At 42.9% G+C, this 17,617-nt stretch overlaps 1 protein-coding gene across 2 annotated transcripts in view; it reads right to left on the bottom strand.

Moving 5' to 3' along the window:
• Positions 1 to 1,033: 1,033 nt before the first annotated feature.
• GRIN2A (glutamate ionotropic receptor NMDA type subunit 2A) overlaps positions 1,034 to 17,617 on the bottom strand; it is a 392,774-nt gene continuing 376,190 nt past the window's right edge. For both annotated transcript variants that reach the window (XM_070412996.1, XM_070412997.1), the window contains one exon: positions 1,034 to 12,495. In XM_070412996.1, the coding sequence (XP_070269097.1) occupies positions 10,705 to 12,495 (1,791 nt within the window). In that variant the 3' untranslated portion in view covers positions 1,034 to 10,704. The remainder of the gene's footprint in view (positions 12,496 to 17,617) is intronic.

Below are 17,617 nucleotides of genomic sequence, written 5' to 3'. Positions count from 1 at the left end.
AGGGATATGGCAGGGACTGGAAAGTCTCTGTGTGCTGGGCCATGGAATTCTAGCTTGGCCTGTGGGTCATTGTTTTAAGCCAAAGGCTTTAAGCGAAGGAGAGGTGGAGTACACACGGTCATATTTTGGTTTTAGAAATGTCCCTTGATCTGGGGGTTGTCAAATAAAAATTAAATCTGGCTTTAGTAAGGAGTGAATTGTTCAGAAAAATTACCTCAAGCGGGGAGAAAGGGGCTACAGAAATAAGGGAGAAGGACTATTGGAAAAGGGAGAATTCGGCTTAAGGGTTAGGCGAGACTAGTTTTTCTTTTATAGGGAGGAGCAAACAGATAGAAAGAATAGGGTGTGAGGAAGTGAGATGAATGGGAGTAGCATGATTGGACAACAGATCGGAGACTCTGAAGCCTGCCCATCCCCAGGAGGGGCTGTTAAGGAGAGGTTGTGTGCCTGCTCAGGCTGAAGGTGGGCCAGAGTCAGGGACCCAGGAGAAGGACAGAAGCTGAACCAAAGTTCAGTCAACAAACATTCTGTTTCGAATCATCAGTGGAGACACGAAGCTCAGCAAATCCTTTGTGAGGCAAAGGAAGGGAATTTGAGAGGGGTCTATGTGTGGCCTTGGTAAACAAGAGGGACATCCATGAGTCATATCTAAGTCACATAAAAAAGGGTGGTTCTCTGCAGTACATGCTGTTTCCTGGAACACAAAAAGGAGAAGTCTTTAACCATCACTTTTTCCCACAATTCACAGGGCTTGGCAAAGTTCACCATTATCCAGAGTCAAGACTGCAAGTGTAGGACCTGCACAGGAAGAAGAGGCCCTGATAAGGGACATTAGCAAAGAATGCAGCTAAAATCCTGAAGCCAAACCATGGATTCTTCCCAATTCCACACTTCCCCCTATACCCCTCCAGTGCACAAAGGCAGGAAATCAAGCTACTTCCCCTTTGTAATAATAATAAGCCTGCCTGCAACATCAGTGATGCCCACCATGGCAGCAATGATGACAACAAAGACCACAACTCCGTTTCTCATTTTCATATCAATCGGCAGAAATTATCTTTATTAGAAAAATGAAATTTTCCTGTATTTACATTTTTACACCATAGGACCGGGCACTTTCATTGCCTTGGGAGTTATTTACAGATCAGTTTGCACACACATTTCAAACCCCATTCCTTTAAACAGGTTGATAACACGTTGAACAAAAATAAAAGACATAACTACAAGAAGACAACCATAGTACATATATACTTCCTCTATCGTAGAAAGGTGTTAAGCAAACGTGTAATTTAGTAGCTATGCTTGGAAATATTTAATACAGTTAGTAGCACTTCCTCATGCAGTGGATTAAAATATGACAGGTAGAAGCTGCTGTGATTGGTACATGAACATCTATTCCCAAATGGAAACCACTGAGTAGAGTACACAGCTTGCTTTGGGCTCCGCCATACAAGAGATCGAGCCAGTTCTGATGTGGGGTTTGGACTGTGTTTGAATGTGGCTGTGAATGGAAACCCTCTCTATGGAGCTCAATCCCATGCATGTTGGGTTAAAATAGACTCAGATATGGACCTTCAAAGGTGCACCATTCAATTTCTCTCTTGTGTGTAATGACCAGCTTCTGTCTTACGCAGTAAGTCTTCTAACATGAGTGAACGATGAATAGTTTACCCTCTGCTTCTGCGTAAAAGGACATCATTTGTTATTTTAGTGACCTACTTCTCATTCAAGCCACCAAATTAACTCACCAAATTCTTTCTGAATACTCAGCTTGAAATACATATTAAACACGTAAACACATACACACAAACATTCCTTCATGATAAACAACATTGAATTGTCCTGACTAAATAATTTGGCAAATAAATGCTTTCCACTTTGTTTTAGCAGGGGGATGAACAAGATTAAGGTTCATAGTTAAAAATAACTGATAAATCTTTGGGGACTCTCGGGCTTGGAAGGTGTCTGAGCCACATCTGGCCATGTAATTAGTTATATCGAGGAGTTTATTAAATTTTCTATGAAAATCTTATTCTTGATCTTATCTCTTATTTGAAAAAAAAAAGAAGCAACTGACATCCTTTGCCAAGAATTTGGGAAATATGAACGTTACAAGTGCCATGTTCATCTTCCCCAAATGCATCAGAATTTGACCCCAAATAGTTGTCTGAAGCTTCCATTTCTAAACATTTCCTTCATGGTCATGGCCTTAGAGCTAGAAACCTAATACACTTATGATTTTAAAAAATAAAACAGGGCTAAAAGTCAATACTGTTCATTTATTTGAATCAGGTTAACTGAGAATAGAAACAATTCAATGCCTCAGATGGCTAATGTAAAAACCTTAATTGAATTCAAAAGGCTAAAATTGTTTTTCTATGGAAAAACTGACCAAATCTGGACCTTCTCTATTTGTTCAGCTATCAATAGTCTTTGATTTGAGCCCTTTACAAGCTTAAAACAGCAAAATGTCAGATCAAAGAGAAGTATTTAAAATGCCAAAGACAAACTTTTGTTTGCCAGAGAACAATTAATCTTATTAATTTAAAAGGCAGCTGTGGTATTGGTTACATGTTGTGTTAATATCCTTTTGAAGGCTCATCTTAAATCCTTCCCAAAGGTGTGAGGGAGAATTAAGTGGAAGAGGTTATGACTCAGGGTTATGGCTAAGGAGGAATGTTCTGGAATTGCAACAATGCAAAGACATTGTTTCATGGATAAGGTGCATAAGAGGGATTTATGAATGATAACATCTTGCTTGTTTCTGCATATTGTTGACATCTTATTTGAGGAATGTAATCTGAGAAATGATTCCATTTTAAACAATTTGGTCTCTGCTCCCTGGAGAGCTGTGTGCTTTGAAATACGGCCCCAGTGAAGATATATCACTGGCCAAATTGTTCTTTTGAGCGTTCTGGATTCTACACAGCTCAACATCCCTAGGAGGATATGGTCTTCCACTGTAGACCAAACTGCAGGATCTCCAAATAGCTATTAAATAATATAATAACCTTTCTGTCCTGAGACTTTTTACTGCCAGTTTGAAACAGCTAGAGAATTTCTCAGGGATGAGGACAAGGGTGCTTACGCGAGGTTAATTGACCGTCCTGAAGGATTGATTCACAGAACCTTCTAGAAAAATATTCCTTCAGATCTCAGATCAGTTATCTCATCTATAAAATGGACCTGGTATGCTGCCCCTCACAGTAAATGTAAGTGCCAGGAGAGACAAGTGTGGCTGAAACCATGGGAGGGGCGTGCAAAAAAAGAATGAATGGGCTCAGTGTCATTGCCTACACGATACATTAAACACTACATCATTTGGGACTCCTAGAATGCCTAGTGAAAATATCCAAAGTCAACACTCTGTAAAGAGACAAACTGAACAAGCGTTCACTAATTCAATAGTAATCGTGATGTCAGTTACTAGGAAAGTAACTCTAAGACTTTTTTTGGGGCGGGGGGGGGGGGGGGGAATAACAGACCAAGAAGGAAAAACAGTCTTACTAGTTGGCCCTCAGTCATTCTGACCACCAAGCTCTTAATCATTTATGCAAAACTCTATTTGCTATTCTCTGTCACACCTCAAACCTTATTCTGTCTGCTTGGTGAAAATAACCAAACATCTAGAGGAAACAGAAGGGCCAGTCCATTTGTAAATAATATGGCCTTTTTGAAAATGTGTCAAAATGTTTAGTTATGAGAGCTTTAATGGGGGCCACAAGGCAGCGTGTGTGTGTGTGCACGTGCATATGTGTGTGTGTCCACACACGTGAAAGCATACTATTTGCATATGTTAAATGCAATTAGCCCTGATGTCTACTGAGAAAAAAAAGGAAGGGGATATTTAAGATTAGGCACATGCTAAGTAAAGAAAATAACTCTCCAGGAACCAGAAAAGCAAATGCTAAGCACAAGCATACAAGGGAGAGACACAAATGGCATTCAAGTCTCAGAAGGGACTGAGAACGATCTGAGATCCCCAGGAGTTCTCAATGCACCCCAAACCAGGTGATGAGGGGTGGGCACTGACTAACTTCCTCACCACAGAGGCTGAAACTCAAGAGAGAGCTGTGGGGACCTCTGAACAGCATAGCTCTCTTTCTGACTTCCATTCTGACCTCTCTGGAGGAGATCAGGCACTTCAAGAATATGCCAGACGTTAGGGATTTATTAGCAAGCTTTTGTTACTGATGAGGCTGAGATTGCCCTGAGCCTTGGTTTCCTTATCTGTAAAATGGGAGCAACCAGAATTCACCCTAAGGTTATTTTGAGAATCTCATCCTAGGATATGCCTGGAATATTGTCTGTACTCAACGTAGATATATTTTAACATTTTCAAATTCAACTTCTGACTCAAGGCATGTACTTGGGGTAAGCAAAGAAGCTAACATTCCAGTAATGCAAGAATAGGATGGACAGAGAAAAAAAAAATAAGCTCCATATCCACCCACTATCTTCCTGAAATTTCCTTGCCCCATTTTCTCTCGAGGGCACCTGGTGTGTTCTCTTTCACCAGCCTAAACAGTAGGCACTTGGGACTCAACAAGGAATTCTCCCTACTCCCTTCCCTGATACATTTATACCCTGAACTATCAAAAATATTTTTCACAAGTCAAAAACAAAACCAGAGAAGAAAGCTTTCAGGAAATAGTCTTTTTTACATCATGATCTATTTTTTAATCCTTTGAGATTTTTTTTTCCAACCTTTCCTTGAAGCACATGACAGAAAGCAGAGCTGGAAGGAGGCATGATTTGGCAAGGGCTGGAGCGCCGAGTGGAATCAGATCTAAGCCTGTCTGTGCAAAATGTGGAAGGGCAAGTTTATTCACCTGGTTAGATGCCCTTAGGTTTCCATCTTTGAAGATTAAAGTAATCAAGGCATCCCCAGGAGCACAAACTGTATCCTCCAAAGTTACTTACAGATCTAGGGGAGGGCTTTATTGTTTGTTTGATCATGGAATCAGATACATTTTGATTTCCTGGCAAGAATTTTATTTATCATTTCTAGTTTCTACATCTACTCTGTGTTTGCATTTCATGGGTCCTTGGCTATCTTTTGTATTAAGAAACTGAATTTCTAGACCATAAGCTACTATGAGAAAAGACTATTTTCTATTTCCTTTGTGGCTCCTCAATCCCAAATTGGCCTTAAGGAGAGATTAGACACTCAGTCAAGTGCTATCAGCTGATCAGTGTCAGTCAAGTGCTATCAGCTGATCAGTGTCCTTTGCTCATCCTTGGCTCACGAGAAAGAGAACTCTATCATCTCAGCGATCACTGCCAGCTCTCATCTTTGGTTTGAGGTTTTAAACTATATCCTTCATTGACTCTTCCCAGGGAATAAGTCCCTGAAACAAGGCATTCTCTTTTCCAGGACTCTGAGGCAGGGAGTGCTGGGGAGCTTGAAGGAAAACTAAAATTCAAAGAGGGATGTTTGGGTCTGCATAAGGCAAGAGGCAAAGAAAGATGGGTCAGTTCTATAAGGTTCTCTGGCTCTTATCCCACGGGTACTCCAGAGAGCCCTCAAGAGAAACCTAGAAATGAGTCAGCTGGTCAAGAGGACCAAGCTGGGAACTGGGCCATGAAGCCTTGGGTCCTAGACCTGGCTCCGATATTGTCAACTTGACAATCCTATAGATTACGGTCTCCTTGGGAACTTCATTTCCTCTTAGTTTTCTCACCTCCCATCCCCTTGCCTCAAATCTTGGTGACTTCTTTCAGTTATGTTTGTCTAAGGCCCTTCTGGGCAGGCACCTTTAGCTGATACTCTTCTGAGAGTACTTCTGGCCACAGAAAGAGTTCAGGTGGGGGAAGAGAATAAGGAATTCAACAGAAAAAAATGCCCTCTGATGACTTTACAGAAATCACATTCATGTCTTTATCAGCATTGTCTTCAGAAGCAAATGTGAGCAGAATATATTCCATACCCCTAACTCCAGATACATTTGTAAAGAAGGGGTCAAGAACACCAGCATCCAAATCCCACTTGGCTCTGCCACCCTCCCTAGAACTGAGATTTTAAAAAAAATAGTGCCCTGTCTACATAAACATGATCCCATCAATAACCAGAATGGGTTTTCCATGTGTTAATACCATCACCACCATTTAATTGTTAACATAAACTTTACAGTATGTACAATTTTATTTGGATGATACACTTACGTGTGAATTATAGAAATCAAGCATGTATAGTATATACATGTGTACACAAGCATTTGTATTCACAAGATAAGTGCATTTGATCATCTCCGATCTCTATCAAGTGGCAAGCTGGCCTCATCTGGTACAATTAGGTATGAACACAGTACAATGAAAAGGGAGAAAATGGGTACAGGGCAACTGCATATTGGGAGACCTTTTCAAGTATAAGCCCCACTTCACCTCTCATTAAGCACTTTCAACCCTGTTCACCAGAAGAAGATGGGAGTATCCCGAAATTTCTCATTTTGTCTCAAGTGAAAATAAACACTGCTTTTGGAATGGAAATTGTCTCTATTGAGAACCCCTAGCTCATAGTAAATATCAACCAATGAGTTTAGTTTCCACCTACTCAGTTTTGTTTTGCGTTTTTACCTTGAAGTCCAATTACGTCTACGATAGCCATGGGTAATACAAACAGGCTTTCTCGCAGAGACAGCTCATGTCCCCCGTCCAAGGCCTCATGCACAACAGCAACGCACAAAGAAACAGTACGGGATGTGCATCCAGTTAACAAATACATTCAGCTCTTCTGAAAGATATTTAGGTTTCTCCCATTAGTATTTATTTAGGTCTCAAACTGCAAGGGATTTCAGTGTGAGGTATTTATTTATATGACAACTGATTATTACAGCTGCACTTTTTAGGTTTAAAGGAGATAAATTTTTAATCACCATTTAATTAACACCAACTTTTTTTTTCCTTTTTCATTAGCAATTCTATTTGCAAAGAATTCAGGGCATTTGTCATTTCCTGAGGAGGATGCAGAATATTAAATACACATCAGCGGTAAGAAATGTCAAATAGAGTAAACAGTGTGCAACTGTATGGCGGCCGTGGATCTTTTTACTAATTAGCTGCCTTGGCTAGAGTCCCACTTAAGTGAAGCTATTTCATTTGTAAACAAGGTGTAATTTTCTTTTTTTTCCCCTCCCTTGAAAAGGAGCGTGAATTGATTTGACTGATTTTGCTGCAATGGGGGAATTTTAATGCCTTCATCAGAAAAGCTACGTATGAAACCTTCTCAGGCACCCTCTGCAACAGGGTTCAGGAGGAAACCAAGTATACTCCATGAGACACTCGGTGATGGTGCTGGCTAAAATCCTGCAGTGAGATTTGCAGAGGATGGAAGAGCGATGCAATGCGTGGGGAGATTATCATCTCACACCTCTCATGGAAGCCCCACTGGCAGAAAAACAGACCAATCAGGAACTTGCCTTCTCAGAGCATGGCAACCGGAAGTGACCTAACAACCCCAGTGTGTGAGGATAAAGAGCACTCTTTTCCGGATGTGCACATGTTTCCCAGAGCAGAACTCATGCCCTAGATTAGAAGACTCTCTTCCTGACACAGAATATTTTAAGTTGGTTGCGTGTGGGCAGGAGCAGGAGCATTTGCGTGCAGGTGTACCAGTTGGGTCCTCTCAAGTGGAGAAAATCATGTAGAGCTAATGAAACATCATTACGATGCCAGCTCTGACTGCAGTCAGGTGAAGCTGCGGCACAAAATTGGATTCAGAGATTCTGGCTCCTTGGCATCAACACATCTAAGATCACAGAACCCTTGGGGATGAATGCCTAAGTTCAAGGCTTCCTATTTCATTCTTGTCACCTCCTGTATTGTAGGCAGCATTTACAGTTGGGTGTTATATTCTGATATTCTTTTTCCAAAGAACTAACTGGATGTGGATCATCTCTGAATGGCTCCACAACATCGCCTGTCACTTAAACATTGACCATCTGATCCATGGCAATTTTCTTATGTTTGGGATCGTCCCAATTAAGAGTCAGTGCATTAGTGGAGGAGGGAAGTTAGGTATTTATTATATACTATCCAATTCTGATTGTCTTTTAGAGAAACTATGGGTATAAAAGGGGGCATATTTTTTCAGGCACACTCCAGTACTGTTGGTTCTTCCAAAAGCCACACTTTTAGTTTCTTATCCAGAGAAGCATGGGATTAATAGCAGAAATAATGCTGTTATTAGAAGGCTTTGGGGGCCAGGGAATCCTTCCACGTATAATTTGCACTCCCCTTAGAGATCTCTATCACAGTGGCAGCCCCATGCGTTTTGAGGACACTGGAGGAAGACAAAGCCTCTTTGGATTGATGACATACCACTTTTCTATATTCTGGGGAGACTTTTTAATTCATGTCATGCAAAGACGTGACAAATTTGTGGGGAAATCCTGGCTGGGGGAAGACAGGTTTGGAATGCAATGGAAGGCCAAAGGCAGAATGTTCTAAAAGACAATCAATGGTATAGATTAGAAATTGGGGTGACTATTCAAGGTCCTTCAGTATACATTCCTCCATTGTTGGGTCTAGGGGCAGCAAAGGTGCAACATCCATGAATAAAATACAGTGTTGAAGTGCATTTGTCATCAGCGTCTAGTCAGCCCTTTCTTCCTTTCTACTGCAAGGTTGATGGGACACCTTCTCACCCATTGCCTTCCTCAGCCTCTCTACCACTGACTGAAATTTATTGCAACCAGCTTCCATCATTCTGGGAATATTGTAAATCGGGTACACATCCCCAAAGATGGAGCCATTCAGTGAATTCTCAAGCTCCAGGAGAATTATTTCTGGCACCTGCCCACTCACAGGAAAACACTACCTACAAAACAGAACACACCATGAAGAAAAGAAACAGGATAACTTTTCAACCTGCCACTCTGTTCCCTTTTCCAAGAACCCAAAGCAAAATGCAGGAGGAAACAACTGTTAAGCTAGTCTACATTAGCTTAGGGTTTCTGCAGCGTGTCGCCAAAACAGACTGAGTTACTCTGAAAAAAAACCCGATGGCTAGTTCTCCCAAATATTTCAGGGATATTAATGTATTTAAAATACATTAATTATTAGATTAAAACTGTATAAAATGTTTACTCTTGTTTGTGGTCTTTATAATATTTTATCTTTAAATATTAAAATTCTGGTCTGATAAAGTATCATAACATAACAACTGTCTTTATTTATTTATTTATTTATTTATTTCTGTAGGCACTTTGCAGGTGCCAGGCATGGCGCTAAGAGCTTCCCAGGCATAAAGATTGCCCTTTCTCCTCCAATCCTGCTAGATGAGTATCATTTCATATCACACATGCACAGGTTTGAGTAGATTAAGAATGAGATACTGGAGGGGACTCAGAAATGACAAATGCTTGGAGGAATTTTTCATCTGTCTCTGTTGGTGCCAATGAAACAGTTAGCCTCCGACAGGGTGAATATTTCAGAAGAGAGAACTCGCGTGTCCCACTGATGTTTACCCACAATTTGGAGGATGCTCAGGGTAGATGCATGAGTGTCTCTCATGTTTTGAAGGCTTTTGATTTGAGGAGGCTGGGGTGGAAATGAGTGTCCAACTAAATTCCATGACGGTAAGAAACATAAACCGAAAACCACACTAGCCTTCTGCAGACAGATGGCATTGTACTTCTTACAGATCACAGCGCACATATGGCTCTTGGTGCCTGCCACCACATTAACAACCCTGGAAACAGCAACACACAGTTGATTAGAGCCACCATGGCTGTTTGGGGACTGAACGAGCTATGGTTACTCTGGAAGGAAAGGGATAACAGATACTATACAACCCTGAGTCATCACCAGAAGGGGGGAAATGCAAACTTACGTACACAGGAGTCCTCAGGATAAACTATAAGGGCCGCTGTGTCATAGACAGAAGATCCACACTTAGATATCGAAGACATAACTGTCTTAATTTATGCAGTCCTGAACAAGACCAGAAGCCAAGGATGAGAGCGCGTCTGTGAAACACACAAATGGACATCCAAAGAGTTTCTTATAGCTCTCTGCCTGAGGGCCCTTCTGGCCTTTTACTCCAGATGTGTCTTGGAAATGGACTATAATGAAGGTAGTAGCATAGTTAGCATGAAACGCACTGACTTGCTATTCTTTGGGGGAGCCTGGAGTTCTGGGGTTGGGCCTGGACTGTGATGGAAGGCATGACAAAAAAGCTGAAATGGTTACAAAGCCAAACTTCCTAATCTCTTGCACATGTCAATCTCGCTACAATGCAGATGCATTCCTAACTGTTTTATTTGGTCTGTGTCGGATTTACATGCATACCATATTGCTTATTCTGTATTAGAGAAACCGTTAGGTGTTTATGATGAGAAAATTGCATGGTGGACTGGCTTAATGGAATTTGGAATATAGGAAATCACAACATTACCTCTGGCATCCAAGGCATCATTATTGCCAACATACCTAGTGGGCATGTCCAGGAGACTTGCCCTTTGATTTATTATTTTTGGTTAAGGACTCACCTATCTGGTATCTGCCATTCTCAGCATACACCTCACAAGATTCCTTGAGTGGAAGACTATGGCATGGAGCCATGTGCAAAAGAACCAACAAAAAAAAAATACCTTCCTAAATCCTCTTCCTCTTTGCAGGACACTATTGGACATCCAACATTTTCCCTCCAGAATGTTGGCCATTACGTATGTTTCCCTATTGATAAAACATTAATGGAAGGTTTTAAACATCAGATTCAATACTAGGCATTTTCTTGTACACACGTCTATTGCTGCAGGAATTCAAAACCCTGGGGGTAGAGTACGTATTATTCTTATTTGCAGCATAAGGCATAACATGCTCAGAAATATACACATCGCTGTGGCCTCTACTGTCCCTGGAACAGTACGATGCCGTTGACCTCAAGGAGGATCGAAGATAGCTGTCATTCATTGTCTGGGATGGCAACGAGTGTTTATAGGAGTCCGAGGGGCATCTCCCAATGACTAAGCGTTGGTCATCCCCATAGGAGTGGAGGAAAGGGTTATTGGAGGTGTGGTCTGGCAAGAGAGACTTGCTCCGCTTGCTGTCCTCCAGACCCTGGGGGAAGAGGGAGCTTTTGTTCCCCAAGAGTTTGCTGGAGGGGACACTGACGAGACTCCCGTACAAATTTCCCTCCAGAAGCCGTTCCCTGTCCTTGAGGCTTATGCTCCGAGAGGGCCTGCTAAGGTCTATCTCCCTAGGCTTGTCGAGAATGTTATCATAGGAATGCTGACGGCTAATCCTTAGCTTGTTCTTTTGGAACTGGAGGGCGTTGTTCTGTGCCCAGTCCTGCTGGTAGACTTCCTCCTGGGTGGCTGGATTCGCTGTCTCCTGAAGCATCTGGTCTTCATCAATGTCGTAGAGGTTCCCCATCCGTAGGCAGGCATCACACTTGAACGGCGACCTCATGGTGAAATGGCCTGAATAGGTGGGCAGGTTGGAAAGGCAGCTCCTGCAGTGTGTGGAGTTCTGCCTGTAGCGGTCGCTGCCCTCGCTGAGAGGGGAACTCTTGTCCTTCAAGGTGAAGTGCTTGGAGTAGAGCTTATACTGGTCATTGTTGGGAAGCCCATCTTCATTGTGCAGAGGGTTCCTGTTCATGGGCAGCGTGGAGTCCCCCTTGCGAAAGTTCTCACTGTGGTCCTGGTAGGCATCTGGGAAGTCCATGTTCTCGGGGAGGGCCATGTTTTCAACAAACTGGGGGGGATCTAGGTGGAAACTGGGCTCCTTCTCACCATCAATGGTGTAGATCTTGTCCCTGGGGGAGCTCGCTTTGGTTTTCAAGTATGAGCGCTCAACCTCGCTGCAGTCCTTGGGATACTTGGAAGCCACTGACCTTTTGAAGTTGTCCTTGGTCTTGTGGCTCTTATTGTTGTCAGGTTCCCTGTGGCATGTGGCCCGACTCGAAGTTTCTGAAATGTCTGAGTGAGACACCTCTTCTGGAAGGTACCTGGGACTCTTTAGGGAGTGGGTCCTATTCTCCAATGTTCCCTCCTCCCTCTGGGAGACTGGGTTCTGGGTCATTGAATCTTGGCGTAGAGAGTCCATGGATTTCTTCCAAAGCTGCCGGGGCCTGGAGTTCCCTTTGGATTCTGTGCTCACGGCCACCTCCACCGTGTTAGGGTTAGATTCGTTGAGAGTCAGAGGGTGCTGACCCTGGAACACATAGTTATTGAGGTTGTCCTTGTGCCTGTTGGCCACAAATGTTTGGAGTTCATTCATGTTGTCCCCAAAAATGCTGTCTTTCCCCTGAAAGGACCTGTTGTCTGAATATATCAAGTTTCCCTTGTCTGAAACCATGTCCATGATCAGGGAACCTCTTTGGATAAGGTCGGCAGCTCTTTTGGGAGAATCCATTCTTGAGGAGTTCATGTTGGACATGTTTTTGGCTGACCGAAGGAATTTTAACATGTTGCTCTGTGAGCCGGTCAGGTTGAAGTCTGGAGACTTCTTTTTTTCTTCAATGTGCACCCCGTGAATGCAGCTGTAAATGCCCTGTGGGAAGTGACATAACACACCATCAGCAGCAGCAAGCAAAGGAAACCACTCCACACCTGAACTCTATCTGCAAAGGGAGATATGGCCTTCTTGTAGGAGCCCTGGAGAAATAGCAAAATCCAATACGAAGCCTGGTAATGTTTCTTAAATGGATGAGACCAGTGGCAAATATCAGGCTTATCTTTTCCCTCTGGCTCAAGGTTATTAAACACTTCTGCAAATAGTCATACATGAAGCTTGAGAAAAGGCATCAATGAATGTTCATATAACTATGAGGGTCTCAGTGCCTCCAAATTGACATGTATTTAATCAACCCTGTCAACACCCAAGTCACCAACTCATGCTTTTTATTAAAATTTCTCAGAATCAGCTTTGGAGTTTGGATACCAGAGAATCAGCTATTGGCAAGCAAACTAAGTTGGCATTAAAGGACAACCTATTATTATTTTAGGGAATTACCCCTACCCACACACTGAAGCTATCATTCAACTCATGAGACCCAAGTAGGTCAGTCAGAAAATCCTTTCTGATTCAGTATAGGAATGGAATCTATTAGTATGTGTGATGAATCAGATTTTTATTTTTTATTTTTTTAGAAATAGACATAGATGCTAGGATACAAGTAGCAGTTGCAGGGGACTAGTCTTGCTACCATGAGGGGACATTATCCTGAGAGTGAAGCCACCATAGAAAAAAGTAGAACCCAGGGGATAGAGAGACATGACATAGGTCAAACCTTTGGGGCCACTCTCTCAAACTTTTCTCTTACTTCACTCGATATAGTCTTTGTGTGTTTGTTTGTGTGTGAATTTGCTCAACATAGAGTCGGGTTTTAGCTGCGAGGGACAGTGGAGAGTCCTGGGAACACAGTGCGCTGCATTTACATCCATGTAGGGACTGAGTGACTTATGGACTCCTGGGGAGCTCAAATATAGGCACGCCCATCTATATGTCTGTTTTCCACTACACTTTCTTCCATTCTTAAAAATAGCTGTTTACTTCTACTTAATAGTAACTCCAGGAAAGAATTCGGTTCATGTGCAAGAGGGCATCGGTGACAGTGTGTTTTTCGGTCCCCCCTGCCCCACTCCTGCTCCCAAAGTTTTGGCAGCCAGACCTAAAAGGAACAATCCTATCAAGCCTGCAGGATTTGACCTGGTCCTCCCAAGACTGATGAGGAGCCAGCCTGAGAAGGGGTTCGTAAAAGTGAATGCGGCAGCTGCTGCTGACTTTGGCGTGAACTTGTGCAAAGTATACGTATTTAACTGTGGACTGTGATAATAGTGGCTCCATCAGTTCCCCATGGTGGGGACGAGTTTCACCCACAGAGATGCTCAAGGAACTGTGACAGCCTCGAGCTTGCTGTATTTTTCTTGTATTTTTCGGGAGACAGTCTCCACTCCAGCCTTCTAAGAGAGGTCAACAGAAAAGCCTACCTGCGGTTGTGCGTTTGAGCATCTCTTTCTCTGACATTCAACCGTGGGCTGCGTGGCCCTGGCATCCGCGCCCTTTCCCCACCTTCCTGCAGTCTTGTCTTTAGTCTCCTCCATGTCCTGTGTGGCTGGCTGTTCACCTGCCAGGAGCTTCTCTTTCCTCCTTATTATAAATTTTTGAGCTGCTCTGTTCCCCCTGATCTGCCCTTCCTGTGTCACTGCACCTCTCCTTTCACACCAGCATGAACATGCACTGCCCATTTTGTGGGAGCGCCAAAGAAAGGCCTGCTACCCTTTCCTACTAAAGGTTTGTTCTCCAAAGCCACTGTGGCTTCCTGCTTAGGTGAGCAGCCAAGCCCCTCCCCGGGAGCCAAATCCCTGGGTTGTGTCTCTTTCCTTCCTGCAGAGTTCTCTCTTTCTGTTCTCCTCTGTTATTCATAATCCTGGCTGCATTTCATGGGTTGTGGAAATAGGGTGCCCTCTTGAACCCACAGTGAGCTACTGGTCCCAGGTGTGGACGAGCCAGAAGCCTTTTTCACTGTTTCTAGCTGCCCCATCCAAGCTCATCGGGAAGGTGCCTGGGTTCCTTCTCCCGAGTCCTTAGCTTTGCTGTGTCCCCCATTCCTTACATCTCAGGAGACAACTGAGGCAGTTCTTTATGCTAATGACAGTGAATATTTTTTTCTACATGAGAGGGAAAGCATTTCAGAGAGAAAACAAACGTTAAGGGCATCCTGCAGACAAGAGGGCACAGTTTGGGAAGTTGTTGGAGACAAAGGCCACAGCTGTGGGAGAAGCTTGGTTCTGATGTTAAATAAGTGGTTTCTTTGAGCTCTAGCCTTCTCCCTGGGCAGCTCCACACGTGCACGTATCTCAGGTTTGTATTGGTTCAAATTATCCAGGAGCTTCCCAAGGGACAAGCCCACAAGGAGGGCTGCGTGTGTGTGTCTGTGTGTCGCAATAACTTTATGTCTATTGTCTGGCTGATCTATATGCTAAAAAGAGAAATGGTGATGGAGAGACCTGGCTTGTGTGCAGAAACTCTGCCTTGGGGTAGAAGTGAATTTCAGATGCCAAGGTGTCTGACACTGACAAAAACAGGAGACCCAACCCTACACACAGACAAAGGTTCCTCTCTCATGCTTATTTTTCTGGCATGAGAGATGACGTGAGAAGACCTCTGTTGTTTCAAGGAAACGTAAGTGAACAGGAGGGTCCCATTCTAACCTGTTGGGACTCAGTTTCTCCATCATAGGATTCGTGTGATCAACTCAACCTCATAGGATATTGTGAGGATTAGAGACAATGGCCCAGGCTCTCATTTATACACGAGGCATAATTCATTGTGTCCTTGTGATCTTATATTTGTAGGAAAGTAGGTTCTTTCCTTGGGAATTCCCCACTGCAGGTTTTATTTCACAGAAAATGATGGTGTGTACACACTGAAGACACTTTTGCTTTGGTGTGTGTTCTCTGCACTATATGTAAGCATATATGTAAGGTGGCATGTGTGTGCATATGCACATCAGACCAGTTTAAGAAATGTGTGCTGGCCCTTGACCAGGAAAGGAAGAGCACTTTTTAGCAACTCAGAAGCCCTTCTAGGCGCAGCATCTGGGGCTAAGCCCATTCTGAGTTCCCCTAAAAAATGAGAGAGAGATTTATTAGGTAAACTCGGAATGAGAAAAGTACATTAAGGATGAGATCTTTTTATTCACATGTACCAGGCTGTGCTTATTTTAAAAGACAAATCTCATCTGGGGAGAAGGAGGGAGGGCAGTTGCTGTTGTAGGGCTCCCTGCAACCGTTGGGGGCACGAATGAGGATGGCTGGGAGTTTCAAGGGGGCACACAAGTCCCTTCAGTGCTCCTATGGGATGAGGGGTCCACTCTGGCTTAGGGAAGGGAGACTGATGTTCAAATTCCAGCTCTCCCAGCCCGTCAAGGCACAACACAATAACAGCTGCTCCTGTGGGCTCAGTCTCTTCTCGCCCCCCGCCCCCCACCCCACCAACACTCCCATTCTTCAAGATGCTTGGAACAGGAGTGAGGGATTTAGTTCATTTCTTATAATAATGATCCTATCAACTTGGCTTCCTTAATGGTATCTCAGACAGAGGAAATGCTCTTCCAAACACAAGCAGGATTTATAAGTAATTGCAACAGTGTGCATTTGCTCATAATAATCCCAGAATCTTTGGATATAGAAAGCCTTTAGTAATTGGCAGAGAGAATTAGCTTAAAGTTGGCATACCTAGCTATATGCACGCACACTGTTATTTTTAAGCAATCTGTGTGTTTAGATGCCATCAAGCTAATTAAGAAATATGTATTTGCACCAAACTCAAGTTTACAGTGCCATTGAATGGAGAAAACAAATCCTCCTCACTAAGCTAATGTGTACCTTCTGAATCTCAGAGGTTTTTAAAATCACTAAATGCTAAGGATACAAAAATTCCTTTTTAAACAATGATTTAGTTTCCTCAATAAAGCTTAGCATATAAAATTAGATGTTTTTAAGGAATATTTTTCACCATGTTTCAAATCCAAATTCATTAAACACATGTGAAAAAAAATTCCAAGGAGAGTAAATGGGAGAAATAGGGAGATAAATAGATTGAATGGGATGGATGGATAGATGGGTGGATGAATGGATGAACAGACAGATGAATGAACAGACGGATGAATGAATAGATGGATGAATGGATAGATGGATGGTTGGATGGATGGATGGATGGGTGGATGGATGGATGAACTAATGGGTGGAGAAAGAGATGGACAGACAGATGATTGATACAAAATCTATAATAATAAAAGCATAATATGCTAATTAGACAGGACAGCTGAACTACCTTCCGTACATCCTTCTGGACGACCTTCCAGATGAAGCCTGGGCTGTGAGGGCCGAGGCAAGCCACCAAGGCTGTGAGGACCGAGCCCCTTGCATGAATTTCGTGCATCGGGCCTCTAGTAGACAGATAATGTTCTACTATGTTAGATGATGAATAAACAATATGTGTGTATATGCTTTTATTATGATGCAAGTAAATTACTAGATTGTGTGGAATATGTAAACACATTATGTGAGTTGCATGCACATATATATTGTATAGTATGATTTGTATCAAATCTCTCGTGTTGGATGTGTAAGAGTGTGGGCTCTGGATGACACTATTTAGATTCAAACCATGGCTCCACCACAACTGTGTGTCCTTGGATAATACCCCTACCCTCATAACTCTGAGTTCCCCCATCTGTAATCTGGAGCTAATTACATAGAGTTGGTTTGTAGGTTACATGAAATAGAGGGTATAAAGTTCTTATAAGGTGCCTGGAACATATATGTGCTCCACAAATATAAGCATTTTCCATGCTGGTTATCATTACTGGTGAATTAGGTCACATGTGCTTTTTATGGCAACACACACATGGCATGTTATGCAATAAAAGGAGATTTTCTTGTATTGCATGGGAACTCTGGGGCTAAGCCCATTCTGAGTTCCCCTACAGCACAGTACTCTGTGCTGTAGTTTATGTTGGGTTGAATGTGTATTTTGTCTTGTTTGATGTGTGTGCATTTTCTCATGGGTCTTCACGTCTGGTTTCATTGCAGACACTATTGTACTGCACATGCTTTCCGTGTTTTGTTGGGTGTGTACACAAAGCGTGGCTGTGTGTGCAGATTAC

This window comes from Myotis yumanensis, unplaced genomic scaffold (genome assembly GCF_028538775.1).
Source record: "Myotis yumanensis isolate MYYU_CA2020_CCGP unplaced genomic scaffold, mMyoYum1.0.hap1 SCAF_4, whole genome shotgun sequence".
NCBI classification, from domain to species: domain Eukaryota; kingdom Metazoa; phylum Chordata; class Mammalia; order Chiroptera; family Vespertilionidae; genus Myotis; species Myotis yumanensis.
This window is presented reverse-complemented; position numbering and strand designations above follow the sequence as displayed.